The sequence below is a fragment of the Lepisosteus oculatus genome, chromosome 2, assembly GCF_040954835.1.
Source record: "Lepisosteus oculatus isolate fLepOcu1 chromosome 2, fLepOcu1.hap2, whole genome shotgun sequence".
Taxonomy (NCBI): domain Eukaryota; kingdom Metazoa; phylum Chordata; class Actinopteri; order Semionotiformes; family Lepisosteidae; genus Lepisosteus; species Lepisosteus oculatus.
Genome location: NC_090697.1, coordinates 14,686,433 through 14,704,425, shown reverse-complemented (window position 1 = coordinate 14,704,425; position 17,993 = coordinate 14,686,433). Strand labels below are relative to the sequence as shown.

General features: G+C 34.7%; 1 protein-coding gene across 6 annotated transcripts in view; it reads left to right on the top strand.

The window, feature by feature from the left end:
- LOC102690654 (doublecortin domain-containing protein 2C) overlaps positions 1 to 17,993 on the top strand; it is a 36,423-nt gene that overhangs the window by 12,905 nt on the left and 5,525 nt on the right. For 2 of the 6 annotated variants that reach the window (XM_069197351.1, XM_069197357.1), the window contains exons 7-12: positions 1,765 to 1,818; positions 7,524 to 7,653; positions 8,862 to 8,962; positions 10,120 to 10,338; positions 10,421 to 10,600; positions 16,525 to 16,594. In XM_069197351.1, the coding sequence (XP_069053452.1) occupies positions 1,765 to 1,818; positions 7,524 to 7,653; positions 8,862 to 8,962; positions 10,120 to 10,338; positions 10,421 to 10,600; positions 16,525 to 16,594 (754 nt within the window). The remainder of the gene's footprint in view (positions 1 to 1,764; positions 1,819 to 7,523; positions 7,654 to 8,861; positions 8,963 to 10,119; positions 10,339 to 10,420; positions 10,601 to 16,524; positions 16,595 to 17,993) is intronic. The other 4 variants (XM_069197346.1, XM_069197371.1, XM_069197352.1 and 1 more) reach the window with 3 other exon arrangements.

The window sequence follows — 17,993 nt, the reverse complement described above, 5'->3', positions numbered from 1 at the left end:
TTTTAATGTGAAGAGCTTTGTAAAGGTCTTAGTTACCTGTAAAGAAATACTTAAATCAATACAATATAATACTACAAATACTGTATTATAGTGATTTGCACTTCCTAAGAGGGTAATAAATTCAAGTTATGACCACAGGTCTTATTTCATTTCGTTGAAGTAAAAATATATTTTCAAACTGCAAAATTTAATAGCATTTCAGGCCTGTTCTTTCTATTTAAGTGCAATGCTGAAACCATTCAATCAAACCTTGTACATTATATTAGTCCAGGTGAATAGTGTATCAAGATAGATTGCTCTATGAAGACCAGATGTGTCCAACAATATAGCAATCAGTAAAAATAAATGCCATACAATACATATTCCTCTGAGAATGTATTCTTGTATATTTTGTCTTGTTTGGGAAAAATGTAAGTACAGATTCTATTTTCATATATCTGAGTTGTTGACGACCAGTCAGTATAAAACATTCTCAACTCTTACTTTTACCTAATTGGAAACTTTGATATTTATATAAAATATTATAAGATTTCTGTTAAATATTCCCTTCCTATTAAATACTGCATGAGCCACTTGCTAATGTATGGCATCCTATACAAAGACCAATTTCACTTCAAGATTTAATGAAAAAAAGCATTCCTATACAGCATAATGCAATGATTTGTTTTGTTGATTAATTGTCCTTTATTACACAGATTTTGTCAAGGATTTTGTAGTTAAAATATAAGGTATTACTCAGCGAACATAAATACGGCAAGGAAGCAGGTGACATGGCAGTTAGTGGTGATCAGTCCTGGGTTAGAATGCGACCCGTCTATGGGTAATTTACATGTTATCCTTGTATTAAAGTGGGGTTTCTCCAGTTTCCTCCCACCTTCTAAATACAGGATGGCTATGTAAATTGTTGTGTGTAAAATATTATGTTGTTTGCCCTGTGGACTGGGCATGGCATCTCAAGCAGCTTCAAGGATGGTGGATGGATATCCACCATCCTTGTACATTTTACAATTCGTATAGGATAACACATTCAACTAATGCCAATGTCCTTTAAAAAATAAGTTTATACCTATCAAGAAAATGTATTTTGCGTTCAGATAATGTTTGGTTCTAACCATGTTATATGAAAGGAAAACTATCTTAAAGAGTAATTACTGTATGTGACACATTTAAATGTGGTTCAGTTGTTTATTTCTCTTCAGCTTATAAAGTTGATTTCTGTATTTGTAATTCTTGGTGGTTGTTATTCATTTTAATGTTTAGAAGCTGTTTTTATAGATATGTCTACCTTTTTAATTAAATTATTTAATAAAAGCATTTTACTTTATTATTCAGTGGTTATTTTATATTAGGTTGTGACCAAGGTTACATTTGGATTTTTTTATAAAAAGCAAAAATGACACTACTTTTTCAATTTCTTCTATTAGCAATTTGAAATCCATGTTATTTCCTTGAACTCAATTACACAATTTGTTTTCTTTATACTTAAAAAATGTTGACGTCTTGACTTTTTCCATAAACAAATGTGTCACAAATTAAATAAGGACAGAATTAGGCTTTTCAGTTATTGCAGAGAAAAACATTGAAAAAATAGAATTTTTCTGGCTGGCTGAATGGCATGACATTTTAATGGTCCCAAAGCAAACAAACATTTAAATATGTGCTTTGGAAATTCTGTACAGTGCTCCATATAGTTATCTTGTGAAGTCTGCAATTATCAGCTTTACAAATGTATAATGAATGTTCAGCCTGAATTTGTCTTCCCAGTATTCACCTGAGGGGGGAGACAGTGACTCTGCTATCTTATCCTCTCCTCTTCAGGTAATCTGGTATTTTTCTTTCAGTGCGGTGAGGTTGTTAAAGAATCTCAGCTTGTTTATGCCGTGCTATCTGTCTCTTTTGCATGACCAATCTGTAGAATTTGTTTCCTGTCAGTCAAAGATTTTTCTTATGATTAAACTGTGAAATCATGTTAAATAATATTTGAAATGTCTTATGGTAATAAAAACATTTATATATTGCTTAGGAAAGTCTGACTTACATTATGCAGACATGATCGTACTGGTAAAATGATATGTTAATTATACTTTTTTATTCCAATAGGTCAACTGAGAACAAATTTTCATGCGTGATACAATCGAGATCTCTTGTCCGTCATTATCTCATGTATAGTAATATGAGCATATTTAAAGAATATCTGTTTGTTGGAGCAGACTTGGAGCATTGCAGTGTGTTATCAGCACTGATAAAGTGAGCAATGTTTGTAATAGCCTGACAGCACTGATATGTGGCACGCCTGTCCAGCTTTCTGCTCTCTGTGAATATCATCAGTAGTTTTCCCTAACAGGAGATTCCATATAACCAAAGCCATTCTTAATAATTAGGGAAATACTTCAAAAGCATCTCGTTATTGTAAAGGTTTAAAAAAACAGCATTTCATTATCATATTTTAGTAACCTCACACAATTTAATCTCAAAGTAGTTTTATTTAGTTTGTTATTTTATTTTAGTTTTATTAGTTATCACACGTTGCTTATATTAGAATAAGGGATCCAACAAGCAGACACCATTGATCCCAACTTAATAATTTAAATATTGTATATACAGTCTCAATTAATGCGATTCAAAAATATTGCTGAGAAGATTCTAAAGTCAACTTGAGGGTTCTTCATTAAAATATACAATGTTTTGGCAGTAACCTCTGGTACTTTTGTCAGTCTCCTAAATAGGGTTTAGTTGCATGGTAGTTGCAATATTATGACAGGAGCCAATACCATAAAAAACACTGCTTTTCCCTCATTTGCATACACTGAAAGTGATTCTTAAAATATTAGACAATGGTAAATGGCTTTGACAGGTATGAGAAATTCCTTATATTCAGATGGATCTGTTTCTACACTCTCAATAGGAAATATTAATGTTTATATTGTTTTTGCTTGAATGATGTGTTGGGGTTTAACTTATATAGCCTTATCAATTCTAATTTATTGTGTAACCCCTGGTTTGTGCTAGGCATTTATTATAGTGAAAACTGAAGGCAATTTTAATTTTTGTCAGTGACATGGATAGATAAATTACCTGATTGAGTTATGTAAGACTAATGTCCTCAAAACAGCAGATGTTTATGGCTTGTTCAGTGCTCCAGGAATAGGTGATTTATTACAAAATCTTCTAGGGAACGTTCAACTGCTGTTGGCACTGGCGGTGGCTGTTGTACTGAAGTTCTAAATGTAGTCTTATTTAGTCTTATAAATCCAACCCATAGACTGCAGGCCTGGTCTTGGACCAGTGTATCTGAAATTAAGACATGAAATCATTTTTAGCATTATGCCAAGATCTATTCCACTACCTTGCAGTATATGTTTTTTTTTCAATGTTTAATTTATTGCATTTAGATCTCTTTTGAGATCCAAATAGAATAGATTATACAACACCTGATTATAGGAAAAGAAAAGAAAATCAGTGACCTTTGCAGACAGTTCTTTGAAGTACATGTGAAGAATTCAGTTTTTATATACATCTATTGAAAATGAAAATAATCTAGTGAGTGAAAAGACATAAATCTAATCCCTGACCCTTGAAAATGGAACTACTACTGTATTCTTAGCTAGCACCATCTCAGATTTAATTTTTGGATTATTTTTGTTTAAAAATTGTTTTAAAACAATATAATGTATAGTGAAAATAATGAAAAATAACTCTGGTGGTGGTAAATATGATAAAAGTAATTATTTGGTTAAATGTCAAGGCAGAACAACAAATGTGCAGGACTCTGGTGATGCTTGTAATACGATGGCCGTGATTCTTTGAGGTCTTGCTCAATAAATCCCTGTTTTTCACTCAACCTGAGTTCAGAGCTGTATTTTTCGTATTGTTTTTCTCTTTTTTTATCGGTTGGGTTTACCTTCGGCACCATGCCTTTGAAGAAGAAGGAGGGTTCGTCCCTGGCTGCAACACACAAGGGGAAATGCTTCAGTCCTGCCCCTGACCACGATGAATTTGCACCCATTATACAGAGAGCTATAGCTGCACAAAGTGATTCGCTTCGTGGCATGATCACAACAATCTTAGCTGAGTCTTTGGGCCCCGTTAACCACTTGTTGCAGGCTTTGCGACAAGAACTTAACACGCAAGTCCACACTGTTGAAAAACTATCTACTGCTGTTGACACACTAAAGTCTGATCTGCAACCAGTGAAAAGAGAATCTAACACCAGCCTGCAGCATCTGAATGAGGTCCAGGCTGAAGTGAAGATAGATCGCAATGCTGTAGTGTGAGGCTAATGGCCCTGCCTGAGGGTGCTGAAGGTGAAGACATGGCTCGGTCCCTCCAGAAGATGCTCTCTTAGTGGATCATTTCCCTTCCTACATTTTCTCCTGTCAAGGGATGAAGACCCAATGGCTCTATGGTGGATCTGTGGGCAGAGTTGGGAGACTAGGGTGTTTGAGGGGGATGGGATGGGATGCGGAGGGGAATTCCTGTAGTCCTGTAAGATCTGCTGTTCCCTGGCACATCTGTGAGGCAGTGCAAATTATGTTTTGACCCCATTGTTTTGTACCTAAATACAGTGTTGTACCAAGTGAAATGGCAGCACAAAATGGTTCTCACATTCTCCAGTTTTTCATAATGCTGGACTCTTAGCTGGTGGGAGCCCCATTCTCTTTCAACAATGGTCGGTTACTGGAATTAAAATTTTATCAGACATCATTGGAGATAACACTCTGCCTTCTTGTTCTAATACAGTATAATACCTCATTCTTTTGTTACTTTGTTCTGCAGTGCGTGCGTATGTGTTTCCCAGGGACACAGAGCTTCTTGTCCATCCCTTATATAAGATACTGGATGTAAGGAGCAAAACTTTGGGATTGGTGCCCTTGCTTTGTTCTCTGTTACTGACATCCTTGTATATATCCGTGTCATAGAAGGCAGCGTCTCTGAGTACAATATTTGGACAAGATCAACCAAGAAAGTGGCAACATTGCTGTCAAATTAATTATGTTAAATCTGGAGGAGACCAGTGTGGTGCTTTTGTTAACATTGCACAAATGAAGCTCTCTACATCTGGGGTCCTTGATGTTGGGGAAGAAATTCTATGTCTCTGGGAGACCAGTGAAGAAAGCATAGTTGGTCCCCCTTCCATCTCCTGAATTGGTTTTGCGGGATCCCTAAGAATGACTGTTTGGGATACAGGCGTTTTTATGGAAAGTGGGAAAGGGGTTTGCTCCTGGGGAGGAGGGGGTTATAGGGGGAATTGTGTTGTTTGTACGTCAATTTTTTGTTTGCTTAGTTTCCACAATAAAAAAAAGATGATCACAAAAAATAAATGTGCTGTAGTTATGTCTATATGTAGAAATGCCGAAGAATGTTTTGTGTATAATGATTGCAGGCAATTTCTAAAACAACAGAATGTTTTCAAAAGGGTAATGAAATATTTAGCTCTGAGGCCAGGTCTGCATCTGTGTTTCAGATTTCACCCCACAGTCTCCATCAGTGCCAGTAGCTTGTCAATATAGACAGATGGCTGTTATCTTATATATCGCTTTCATTCTTCCATTTCTTTTGACAGTCCAAGAAATGTTGTTTTACAAAAGACACACCATTGACACAATCAGTTATTTGTGTTTTGCCTCTTTTACTGAGCATTTTGGTTCCCATTCCCTACTTTCATATTATTCTTAATAACATAAACCATTACCATATTTGCATAGCACAAATATAGCACCATAGCACAAATTTAACCACCAGCCCTGTCATCAGACCTGGGCAGTATTTTCATACAGACTTAAGGGGATGTTGGAAACAAGCTAATGAACTATCAGTAGCTAAAACAGGTTGTTACAACTTTACTTTTTGTAGCCTGAATATACTGTAGTGTTAAGATTGGTTGTAATTGGGCAGTTTGGAAATAATATTTTGGAAATATACTGTAGTCAGTGTGCAGTACAATGCATGCATGATATGCAGTGAAATTTATTATTGTAATGTGCAACCGTGCTCTTCTGTTCAAGACAAAAGAGATCACATTCCTATAACTTGCACATTCTTTTTAGACTTAGTCTCAGATTTGTTAAGCCTATTCAGATGTAGATTGGAAATCTAGTGAATGTATTTTAAGCATTACCTAAATTAAACAAAAATTAGATGATTTTTTTCCATAAATGATCTAAATAGTCAAACTTGTTATTTTTCTCCGTGGGAGCATGGGAATTTTGAACATGAGTAATTGTGCATGGGAAATATTTTCTACATACTATAATTTTCTCTACATGCTCTATATGCTGACAATAGGCTTTACTATTGTTACTATAAATCATGGTTTATTGGAAAAGATGTTGGTAACATACAGTAGGTAATATGGTACGTGGTTGACAAACCTTTGTTCATAACTATAAAAGCTGTAGGGATAGCTACTGTTGGAAACATAAAAAATATCCCTCTGTCTTACTGTTTATTTTGAACTACAAAATGACTGGGACCTCCCAGGGTTAACATACTAAGAGAAATGAATCACGAAGTGTATGTATTTCCGGGCTTAGATCAGTCTGGGATTTCTTGTGATTTTTTGTAATAATATTGCCAAACTCTATGTGCCTTGCAAACCTTTTCTGTTTGAACTTCTTATTAAAAAGTCAAAGGCTTTTCAAAATTAAAAAAAATCCCAAATCTCTGTCTCTCCATTCTTTTATCCCCAAGAGTCTATGTTAATAAACGAAAAAATGACATTTCCTGACATCTCTTGCTGTAGACAATAAAAAGATGAGATAGTTTTGCTATGGACAGGGCCTTAGTCACTCAAAAGATTACAACCGAAAAACTATTTCATTTGCTTTTCTTTGTAAGAAAGAAATAACTTCCATGCTAGCAATGTCAATAGGTGCAAACTATAATATGTACTATCTATATGCATAAAAAAACAAAAAACTGAAACATTATGGAATTATAGTTCAGATTTATACCTTCCTATTCCCTGAGCAGAATGAGTAAATGCATCTTCTTTTCTGTGCTTTGTTCTGTGTTTTTTTTCTCTCCCAAGTCTCTTTTTATTATTAACATTCTGCAGTATACCTCTGAGTGAATTATTCCTGGAACACCTTTACCCTTTAAGCTTGTTTAGGATTTTTACTGTTTTGATCTTGCTTGATATATAAGACGAATGCAGTTAGAAATTCATGGCTGCCTAGTTTCATCAATAAATGATTAGTTTGCTGTGCTCTCTGGTGATTGATAGGCTTTGCATGTGTTGTATTGGAACCAGATGAATTCAATACTCTGAAACTCGCAGGGGAACTACAAAGCATATCAGTTCATGAAACATTGAGGGCCATGTTGGAAATAAAAGTACAAAGTAAATTTCTGGTACTTTCTTTAAGAAAACAAACAAATTTGCAATGATAATGCTATCAAATTAACTAAAACAGTGTCAGTGTCAATACTTTCTTTGTTTAAGAAAACAAACAAATTTGCAATGATAATGCTATCAAATTAACTAAAACAGTGTCAGTGTCAAAATACTTTTTTGTGTGTAGTCCATGGATCGGAGAGGTCCATCAATTGGGCACTTGAGAGACCACACAGACTCCTTTTTCTACGCTAAGGAAGAGAGGGCAAAACAATCCAAACAGTCTTCAAAATTCCCAAATCTACTCTCGACAGGGGGTAAGTAAAAACAATGTGATTGTACAGTATATGTATTTCTGTCTCTGCTACCTTTGGATAAAATAAGAGCTGGGGCTGTTGTCTTTTGAAATGGATTTGTAAATGGGCCCCAGGCCACTAGAGGTTTCTGTAATTGTGGCATTAAAATTAATTTGTTTTGAATTCATAAACTATTCTTCTAACAAGGATGGCCTGGATATGAGAAGCATACTGGTTACCCAAGAAAGACTCCAACCCCTATACTCTGTAAATTTTTAATTAAGGCCTGGAAAAAGCAAGCACTGCAAATAACATAGTACAGTTAGATGCATTTTGATAAAGTAAAAATATGAATCTTTATAATGTTAGGTAAAGGAGATGCCCTTCCTGATTAGTTTCAGAATGGGACACAGAAAGACTCCTTCTTAAAGTCGGGATAACTTTAAATTGATAGTTTCTAAGGCTAAATTGTAATATAATGAAGCCAGGTGACATACTTCAGTTGCTCCTTTAGTACATTAAAATATACTTTTAGATTAGAAATCACACAATCTAAAATAAAGTTAATCATCCTAACATTTTAACTTTATGATGTAATGACTTAAATATTGTGATATTTAAAGGAGCTGGTAACAAATACTGATGTACAGTATATGGTTACTTGAGAAACATCATTTTACAAAGTTTGAGGAAAACAAGTCATTCAATATAGTACTTGGTTATTTATGTTACTTTTCACTCTTTATATGCTTTTTAAGTATGTAATCAGTGATTTTGAAACTTAAAGCAAGGGCCTAAACTTTGGGTACACTTTATGTACAGCAGGTGCAGTAGCATTTAGAAAACGAAACACACTTTTATACTACACACTCAGATGTTGTTCTATGATTTGCTCCAGAAATGCTTTAATTTAAAAATGTATCAAAGATAGAAACAAGTGTCTGTTATAAGTGAATATTTTAATGTGAACTTATACATTTGGTCTTAATTGTCCATTTATGGACAGTGAACATTATTCTTAAATCATAATACTCAAGTTTCCTATATGACAGTGCTCTCTTATTCAATCTTTCACAAAGTACAGAGAATATCTTCTGTGTACAGTAGGTCCATGAATGCATTAAGTGATGGCATCATTGATTTCCATAAAATAAGTCAAAATAATTAAAGAGTAATATATGATTCTGAGGTTAAGATGTACAGTAATAGAGATTTGGCTCTTTTCTCAGAGGGAAGTGTGTTCAAAGCTAAACACAAGAGGAAGGAAACTCAAGGAGCTTATGAGGTTCAAGAAGACAGTCATATGAAGGTGGACTTGCCTATTGATCAGGTGACTGCAATTTCTACATAAAGAAGGTGGCTGAGCAGATTATATAATAAAGCTTTGGTTTGCAGTAGACAATGTTTTCAAAAGATGTTAGCAGGACTGAATGTGACCACACATTCTAGCATAATAACATCCATCTATTTTCAAACTGCTTCATCCACGTCAGGGTTGTGAGAAGCTGGAGTCTAACCAGTACAAGGTGGGATACACCCTGGACGAGACGCCAGCACATTACATGGCACACACAGACACACACATGCACAAACTCACACCAAGGTCAATTTTCCCAAAAGCTAATTAAGCTACCAGTATGTCTTTGGACTGTGGGAGGAAAGCACCGCAGGGCAGTATGCTAACTACTGTGCCACCGTGCTACCCTAACATTATACCTGTATCTCTAATGATGTACTGTATGAATTTCTGCTGTGCAGCAAATATAGTAAATATATATTTTATAAACATATACAGCAAATATTGTAAGTGCAAATAGATGAAAAGACATTTCTGTATATACTGTACGTATTTGTTGCTTTTACTCTTCATTCTTCACTCTTCATTGTCAGTTCCTTGTAAAACTCCAAGACTGGTGCACCCAGTAATATCATAAATTATTAAACAAATTAAGCTTGATTAATATAATTAACTATAGGTAAAGGTTCATTGCATTCTGAAATATAAATGAATGAAAAGAAACACCGTTTCAGCTGTGGAAGCTCCTGTTCCTCTGCCACATGCTGTATGCATGCTGACGCAGTTCTCTACACGAACATAATTAACAATATTTGCTCTTATTGAAAGCTGATGTAAATAAGTCAATTAGGATATTGAATGCTGCACAGAACTCAGGTTCTTCACTACACTTGATAAAGTAAGCACATGAGACAGACAAGAGAATGTCCTGTTTTGGTAAAGGAAAATAAGTCTGGAGGATATCCTGTAGTGTTTAAATTGTTTTCACTGTCTTTACACCATGGCAAATAACAGAAATAAATTACATATGTTATTAATTATGCTTACTAATTTGCTGTTATTGTTCTTTACGGTTGACAAAGTAATTATCTCTGATTAATTCTGAATATGAATATACAGTGGTAATTGGATCTCTGAATAAGGAGTTGCAAATAATTATGTTTTTGTTTGTTCTGTTGTTCTGCTCCTAGGTCATAGCCAAAATTGTTGAAGAAGAACAGATTGACAGTGGCAATCAACTTCAAAAAGAGCATAAAGCAAGGGAAAGCCGCAGTCCCTATAAGATACTTCTGAAGGATGGCAAGCAAGCCAGCATTCCAAGTATCCAAACGACACCTTCACCTCAAAATACCTCTGATCCTAAACACCCACCAAAACAAGACTGTGAGTTATCTGGAGACTTCAAAAAGGTTAGTATACCAACAAAAGTGTAGGCTGTCACACTCTATTTTCTTTGAAAGGTTTTTGAATGTATTACAATTTTATGCACAGACTTCTGCTGACATTTCTCAGGAGCAACATAGACAGCGACAGCGACAACCCAAGGGTCTGGAAAAAAATGAGAAAGATTCCAGATCTGCCAACTCTTCACTGAAGAAAAGACATAAAGGTGGACGGAGTTCTACCTCCCTGACAGCAACTGATCAAGAGCTACCTGGAAGTTTGAAAGAGGTAAGTAAACCTCAATTTTAAAGGCATTCAGAGCAAATACACTTTCTTTAATATTAAATGCTTGCATTAGCTATGGTTTGAAAAGTAATTATCACAATTTCTCCATTTGTGAAATGGCTGAATAGAAGCTCAACTTTATTATTTAAATTATGGATAAAATTCATTTCTGGCTAGAGGCTTAAATATCAGAGTTATATAACACTGCATAATAGATGAAAATCTGTCCTATTACATTACATATTATGACAAGTCCGATAGGAAGAAGTTTTAAACTTAAACTTTTAAAAAGTGTTGGATTGTATTTATAGGTTATGTATGTACAGTAAGTATAACAATATTTGCTCTTTACTACTATAATGTCATGACATGTGACCTCCCCAAGCATTGTCCCATTAAGGTTTGGCAAATTTAATGACCTACCATTATGTTGTAACTCCAGGCTGACCTCTCTTGGATCATAGATTACACATTATTCCCCTTTGTACTATTTTAAATAAGTTAAACGTTTATGATAAAAGCCTGTACACTTAACTTCTCTTTCACAATAAGGGATCTTGAAGTACAGTATGTGTTGTACAGGAAAATGATGTTAATCATAAGGAATGTAAATTTTGAGTAAGACTTTACAACCAGTTTGTTTTGTAGATCTGGCCATGACATGGGTTAATAACCCAGCTCTTGTGAAGAGTGCCATGGGTTCTTTAATCTCCAGTGTGAATTGTAGTCAATTTTAATGCCTCACCTGTGAGACAACATCTCTGACAGTTACTTGTACCATAATTTGGAATTTCTGAAAATGTGGAAAGAGTGGCGTTTATTGAGTGCAAAAAGGTTTCTTATGATGTCTCCCAAAAACTAACCAGGCCTAGCTTTATTTAGATTCTAAAATCTGACAGAATAAAACATCAAGAATGGATAGCTGTTCTATTCATTAACTGGGTTAAGAGGACTAAGCTAACACTTATACATTTACTCAATACATTTACATTCTATTTAAGTCACATGTGCCAAAAGCCTAATTCTGAGATCTACATACAGTTATACGTTTACTGTTAATTTTACTGTTTAACATTATCTAGTCATATCTATTATTTTACTAAGAAAGTATTATCTCCACAGCTATTGGTGTGTACGTAATATATACATAGCAGGAATAACATAGGCAATAAAAGACAATAAAGTTGTAGTTTAATTATGCATTGAGAGACTTGTATAGCATATTGGTCTGACCTAAATAGCAAATAAGCAAATAAACTCTTTAAAAAGTGAAGATTTTGGTTTATATCAAAGAATATTTCAAAATGCATTGTTTAAAATGTAGGTAGTAGACTTTCAGCATGACAGTGATGGGATTGCTGTAGTATGCTCTTTTGTAATAAAGACACTTATTGAAATAATTATTGACTTTGGAGGGCAGTTATTACCTTGTTAAAGGCCACATCAATACCATTATCCCTTAATTAACACATTAAGCAAATCAGAAAAGCATTGCTGATTCAGAACTGTGGTAGATCCAGTGAGCAACAAGACTATAACAGCAAAGACTTAATTCTTCTCTTGTAAATCAGGAGACATGGTTAGTGAAATCCTTGTGAGTTTCGAGAAAACTTTATTATTTTAGTTTTTATTTATTCCATTACTTTTTATTTATAATTTCCCAAATGTTAGCTTTTGTGTCTTTAATCTGGCAGAGCAGTGGGCAATTGGAGAATCCATCCATTTTCTAACTGCTTTATCGAATACAGGCTTGTGGTGGAGCCAGAGCAATATTGGGAATTATATTTTTTTATTTTTTACTATAACATTTCTTAAGCAGCAAAATCTACTTCATAATTGCCACCTCAGTTTTTTTTTACTAAGAAAGCCTTTCTAATACATGTAAATTGCATTAGAGTAAATAGGCTTTCGGTGTCATTGTTTAAAATAAGTTTAAAGTCATCTTAGAAGAGTAAATAAAGTGGTTACTTCTTAAGGCTTATTATAGTCTAATTTACTGAGGCTTACTTTTTCCCTTATATTATAAACTCTCCTGATTCTATGATGTTGAATAATGTGTTAAAATTAGTTTAGAATGGGTATTGTTAAAATTTATTCTATACAACAACTGCATTTTGTCCGTCATTATTTGTGTCGTTTTGTACCATGTATCTGCTTCAAGTGAATTCAAAAGGTTGTGCTTCACTTTCCACTACAGCTACCTAAATGTTGTCTTTGAAATTAAATATGCTAGTCATTTGTTCACACAGACCTTTACATTTCACACATGGATCTAGAATGAAAACAAATGAGAAAAAAAGTTCAAGAGCAAGCCTATGTAAGCCTGCATAAATTTCTGTTTATCTCAACCTTTTGTTTTAATTTACTGCTATTGGCTTATTTGGTCAGTCAGTCACCTAAGCGTTTCTTCTTAATTAATATTGTTAGATATGTCAATATAACTAGGGATGCTTGATCAATTGTCTTCCTCAAACTTGAAGTCTACGGAACAAATTTTGTGATAAAAATCAAATACTTATTGATTTACTCCATTGATCCCCCAATTTTATGCCACTGCAATTTCTCTTCATTCGTCTTCGCCTGTTTCCTGAATACTGTTCCCCAGCTTAGGTTAGCGGTTTCAAAGCTTGCTACACAATCAAGGTCAACTTTAATCAAGTCAAACTCTAAGGCCAGAATTAGTCTGAGCCAAATCAGACTTGGGCTTTTAGAGTAGCTATCATATTGTTAGATTCTCTCTTTATCAGAAACTGTATTACCAAGAATCCAAATATTGGGATATTATCTAATTCTTACCAAGGCCTTGCAACAAAATACTAAATAAAAAATATCTTTACAATACTTAGTTTGTCAGCATAGATACTGGAAATAAAGTTGTACTTCACATATACTCTTCTCACTTCTATTTAAATTAAATTATTAAAATATTATTTATTTTTTACATCATAAGCTCAAAATAGCCAGCTTGTTGTCTTAGTTTTTATTGTTTTGAGTTTAACATTCTCTTTTCAATCTCCTCCTGGAACCTAGATCTATATTTTCGTTCCCTCTAAAGACAGACCACCTTGTCCTCTTCCTTTTCAGTTGTACTTCACATGATTCTATTCATACAAGTCATTACATCATCTCATCAGTTTCACTCCATCCTCATTGGTCAACAGGCACTAGACCATTCATATTCTGTTAAACCCATTTTCATATATTTATCAGCTTTACTGTTTAACATAGTCTTAGACCTGCAGGCACTAGAGAATGCAACTTTCTCCTTGAATTAACTCCTTGGTGTTGAGAAGGTCTCTGTGAACTTTGTACATACTGTTTATGTTGACACTGTAATATTTTATAAGGTGGACATAAACTGGTTTGAACTGGAATGGAAGAATGCTGGACAGAAGGGCTGCTATGTAATTCTATGTGTTATATAGGAACGCCTGCTTCAAAACTAAGTAACCAAAAGATTTCTTTGGCAAAAAAGTGTAACAATGCGGGACTGTGAGGAGCCCTGAGAGAACCGGTAAAAGTCAATGCCCTGCACATGTGAGGTCAGCAAAAAAACTAAAAAAAAGAAAAACAAAAAAGCACACCACTTTCCACAGCGGTGTCCAGACTGGACTATCCCTATTTAATGGGGTCCAGTCTGGAGAAGAAGTAAGACTGTTGGGAATAGTGTCATGCAGTTAAGACTATCCCTGTTTAGTGGGTTCCAGACTGGAAGAAAACAAACAAGGCCAAAACAAAAGAAGACTCAACCTTCCCCGGTGAAACCTCACAGCGGGACAGGGGAAAAGAAAAATGTGGCCTCAGCACTCTCTTCACAGTCCTCTCTGGGACTGTCTCTGAAATGCTCTCCCCTTACGGGGGTATCGAGATGGAGCCCCTCTTGCTCGCCCCTCCGGGGAGGTGCCCAGTGTGTTCTTAAAGGGCCTTCACAGCTGTGTCACAGCCAGGGCAGCTATGGTCGCTAAGGCAGTGCGTCACACTTAATTCAGGGCCCTGCCTCCACACTGAAAATGCCTTCACTATATGCCACCTAGGGAAGAGGAAGATGAGCATCGGGGAAACATGACAGAGAACAGAAAATTTTAATCGCTTACTCCTATTTCTCATGACTCCTGATTGTCTTTTAAGGAAAGTAGAAAATTCTTTCTATCGTTGGTTAACTAGAAATGTAGACCCTTTGCAATATACACCAAGCAGCCTGGCAAATGATCTACCCAATGATCAACTTTCGAACAACCGAGTACAGTAAGGTCTCGACATCTACAAATTTAATGTTTGCTAAAATAAGGTTAGGGCTGTTAAGCGCAACTTTCAGATTAGCCACTCAACACATTAGGATGGTGAGATGAATCTACCTAGCGAATGAGCCTCTCCCTGCCTCTTGCCCAAGTACCCACTACCCTTGATCTGCATCTCAACATGGTCTTGTTTGTGTATGGTAATGAACACTCCCAGTTCTATTACGGCAGCAAGTGGAATGACAGGCTGGAGATGACTTTGTAGGCTCACTATTAGTTTTATTGTCTGTTTCATTACATGCTGATCACGTAAGATAATTTATTTTAGCTGATTACCATACAGTAAGTTTGTGATTACTGTTGTTTGTTTCATTTGATCAATATTATTTTATCACCAATGTACTAGTATTTTAATTATCATATAAGGCAGTGTTATCTATGTTTTTTAACTATATACTGTAATTTGTTATGACATAGTATAGTGGTGAACATGGTTATATGCAACTTTGGCTGTTCCCGGTGGTTCTCTGCACTGAATCCTCACAAATGTTAAGACCCTACTGTACTTATTACTCATTCAGAGCAGCTGTGTCTCAGTCAACAGGTTCTTTCAATCAATCAGCCATGCTAAGTCACTCCAACACTTGGTACTTAACTTACAATTAAAATGAAGATTATCTAAGTTTACCTGGAGTACAGGTTTAACATATTGTAAAATAGAGAATAGGGTTAAAAATGATAAATTTCATTCAAGAAATTCTGAAACAACATTAAAAATTAAATGATTTATGAAGTAGTGCAGGTTTTGATTACAGCTGTCTGCAAACTTTGTTTTGTTAAAATATACTGTATGTGGCTAGTGGACATGTATATTTATTAAACATATAGTGTTATAGACTATTATGTGTTCCTACAATTTAAGTGATGTGCCTGTAATGGTTTTTAGCATTGTTCACATATTGAAAATGACATTTTTAAATTTGCAAACTTGAAGTCTACGGTACTGTAAGTCTATTAACGTGTGTCACAAAGATACAAAGTGTGGCATCTAAACGGTATATGTGTGCAACTATATAAAATTATTGCATCAGGCTCTGCATATCTTGAACAGCTCCCAGCAGCCTTAAAGATACCATGGAGTTCTGCTCTGTTACTTGACTTAACAATTAATTGAACTCACAAGATCTTTACTAGGAACTGTTTTTATGCTTTTCTATCACTTGGCCCATCTAATTCAAAAGAATTTTCTAAAAAGAATTCTCCAGCATGTTTAAAACTATTAAGAGTTCATCTTAATTAAAGTATATTATTGGTGTGATTATGAGTTCATCGGCAAACAAAAAATGTATTAAACCACTAAATATCTAGAACAAGTGTAATATAAACCAAATATCTCAATTAAACCACACGTAAACACTGTGGTGGCTGATGGCAAGTCATGTGTCCAAAAAATGTGCCTCAGATCAACTTGAATTTCCTTGCAACAGTGAAATTATCTAAATGGCAAAGAAAAACTGCTTTCACCTTAACTTTCAAAAATGTTTCAGAAATGTTCATAAGTATTTCAAATAATACTCACGTAAACCTTTTCTGGTTTATTCTCACTAAACTGTTCTTTTTTTAAAACTACCTTATGACTTATCATATAAACGTATAAATTGCAACAAAAGAAACTGGTTTATGTTTCAGGAAGCAAAAGAGCAGGAGAGGTTCTCAAACCTGTTTGGAATACGGTTACCGATGTCTGACGTTTTCAAGGGTAGGTTTATGAAAGTATAGTAATGTCACTGCAGTAAGTCCTAACCTCTGATTATCAGTGGCCTGCCGTGTAATCAGAAGATTGCCACATGAACTTTTTTAAGCCAACAGGTATTACCTTTGGTGGAACTGGATAATAATTATTTATTTGCTAATGATCTGCTTTTTTAATTTTCACTCTATGTGATTGTGAAAAACCCTTATCCTGTCATGGCAGACCCAAGGTCTGCATGCACAAAAACTCACAATGACTGCCAGAAGTCTAGAGCAGGAAGCTTTATTTTCTGATTTTAATATAAACACCCCCACTGTACCAAGACAACTTTACAAAACACTCAATAAGACACCTTTACAAAACACTTAATACTGCAAGCTATGTGCTTGCCCTTCAAATACCAAACCAAGAATCTTTAACTCTCCTGTTTTGAAGAGCATTCTTTAACTCTTAACCATAATAATAATTAATAAATAATAAGAAACCAATTAATCTCCACTGTGACTATTTATAAGTAGTTTAGAGTCTCTATGGTGGCTTCTAATTGCATTCCAGCTGCTGACTTTCCTGCAACAGAGTTTCTTATATTTAAAAAAAAACAACTCCATATAACTCACCTTTATTGCAAACAACTGTTTGATCCATACCACTTTACATATTACACAAACTGTAGTTTTTAGAAACATTTTGCTAAATTAAAATTCATAGAGGTCTATAATTTAGATGTTCAAAAAACGCATTTCACAGCATCTGCAATTAGCTTATTTGTGAAATGAATGGGAGTGTGGTGAGTCTTGTTTCTAACTGATGTGTCACTAACAAGTCTTACTCGTTTCAGGTGATAGATTAAAAAAAGTGTTTAAAGGTTCACATGTCGAAATCAATTGAATGCTTGTCTTGTCAATGGTCACAGATAATTGGACGTTATTTAATGATCTAGTATAATCAGCGTTACCAATTTCCCTCTTGTTCCATGGAATCCAGTTCAGTAGTTTAGTAACTATAGAAGTAGTCGAAAGATTTTTTACATTTTCTAGAGAAATAAAATAACATTGAATAAATACATTTAAAAAATGAATTTCAAAATTTCCTGTCTTTTTGTAGGATCCTAAAGTTTAGGGCTCAACCACTTAACTGGCAAGTCTGTTGTAGATACCTGCTTTCTAGATACCTGATTCCTATTTCCTATTTCCTATTTCCAGTTCAATATGAATTAAAATTTAATTTAGATCTCAGTTGTGACCCTGTGCCTGTGTTTTATTACTAAACATGAAATAGTCCCCAGGGTTGCCCCTAATGATTAAATACTTGGATGAAATATCCTGTCAATCTTCTTTGTTCTAGATATAGAATAATATGTTTTTCATACTGCTCATACTGTACATACTGTATACGGCACTGTACT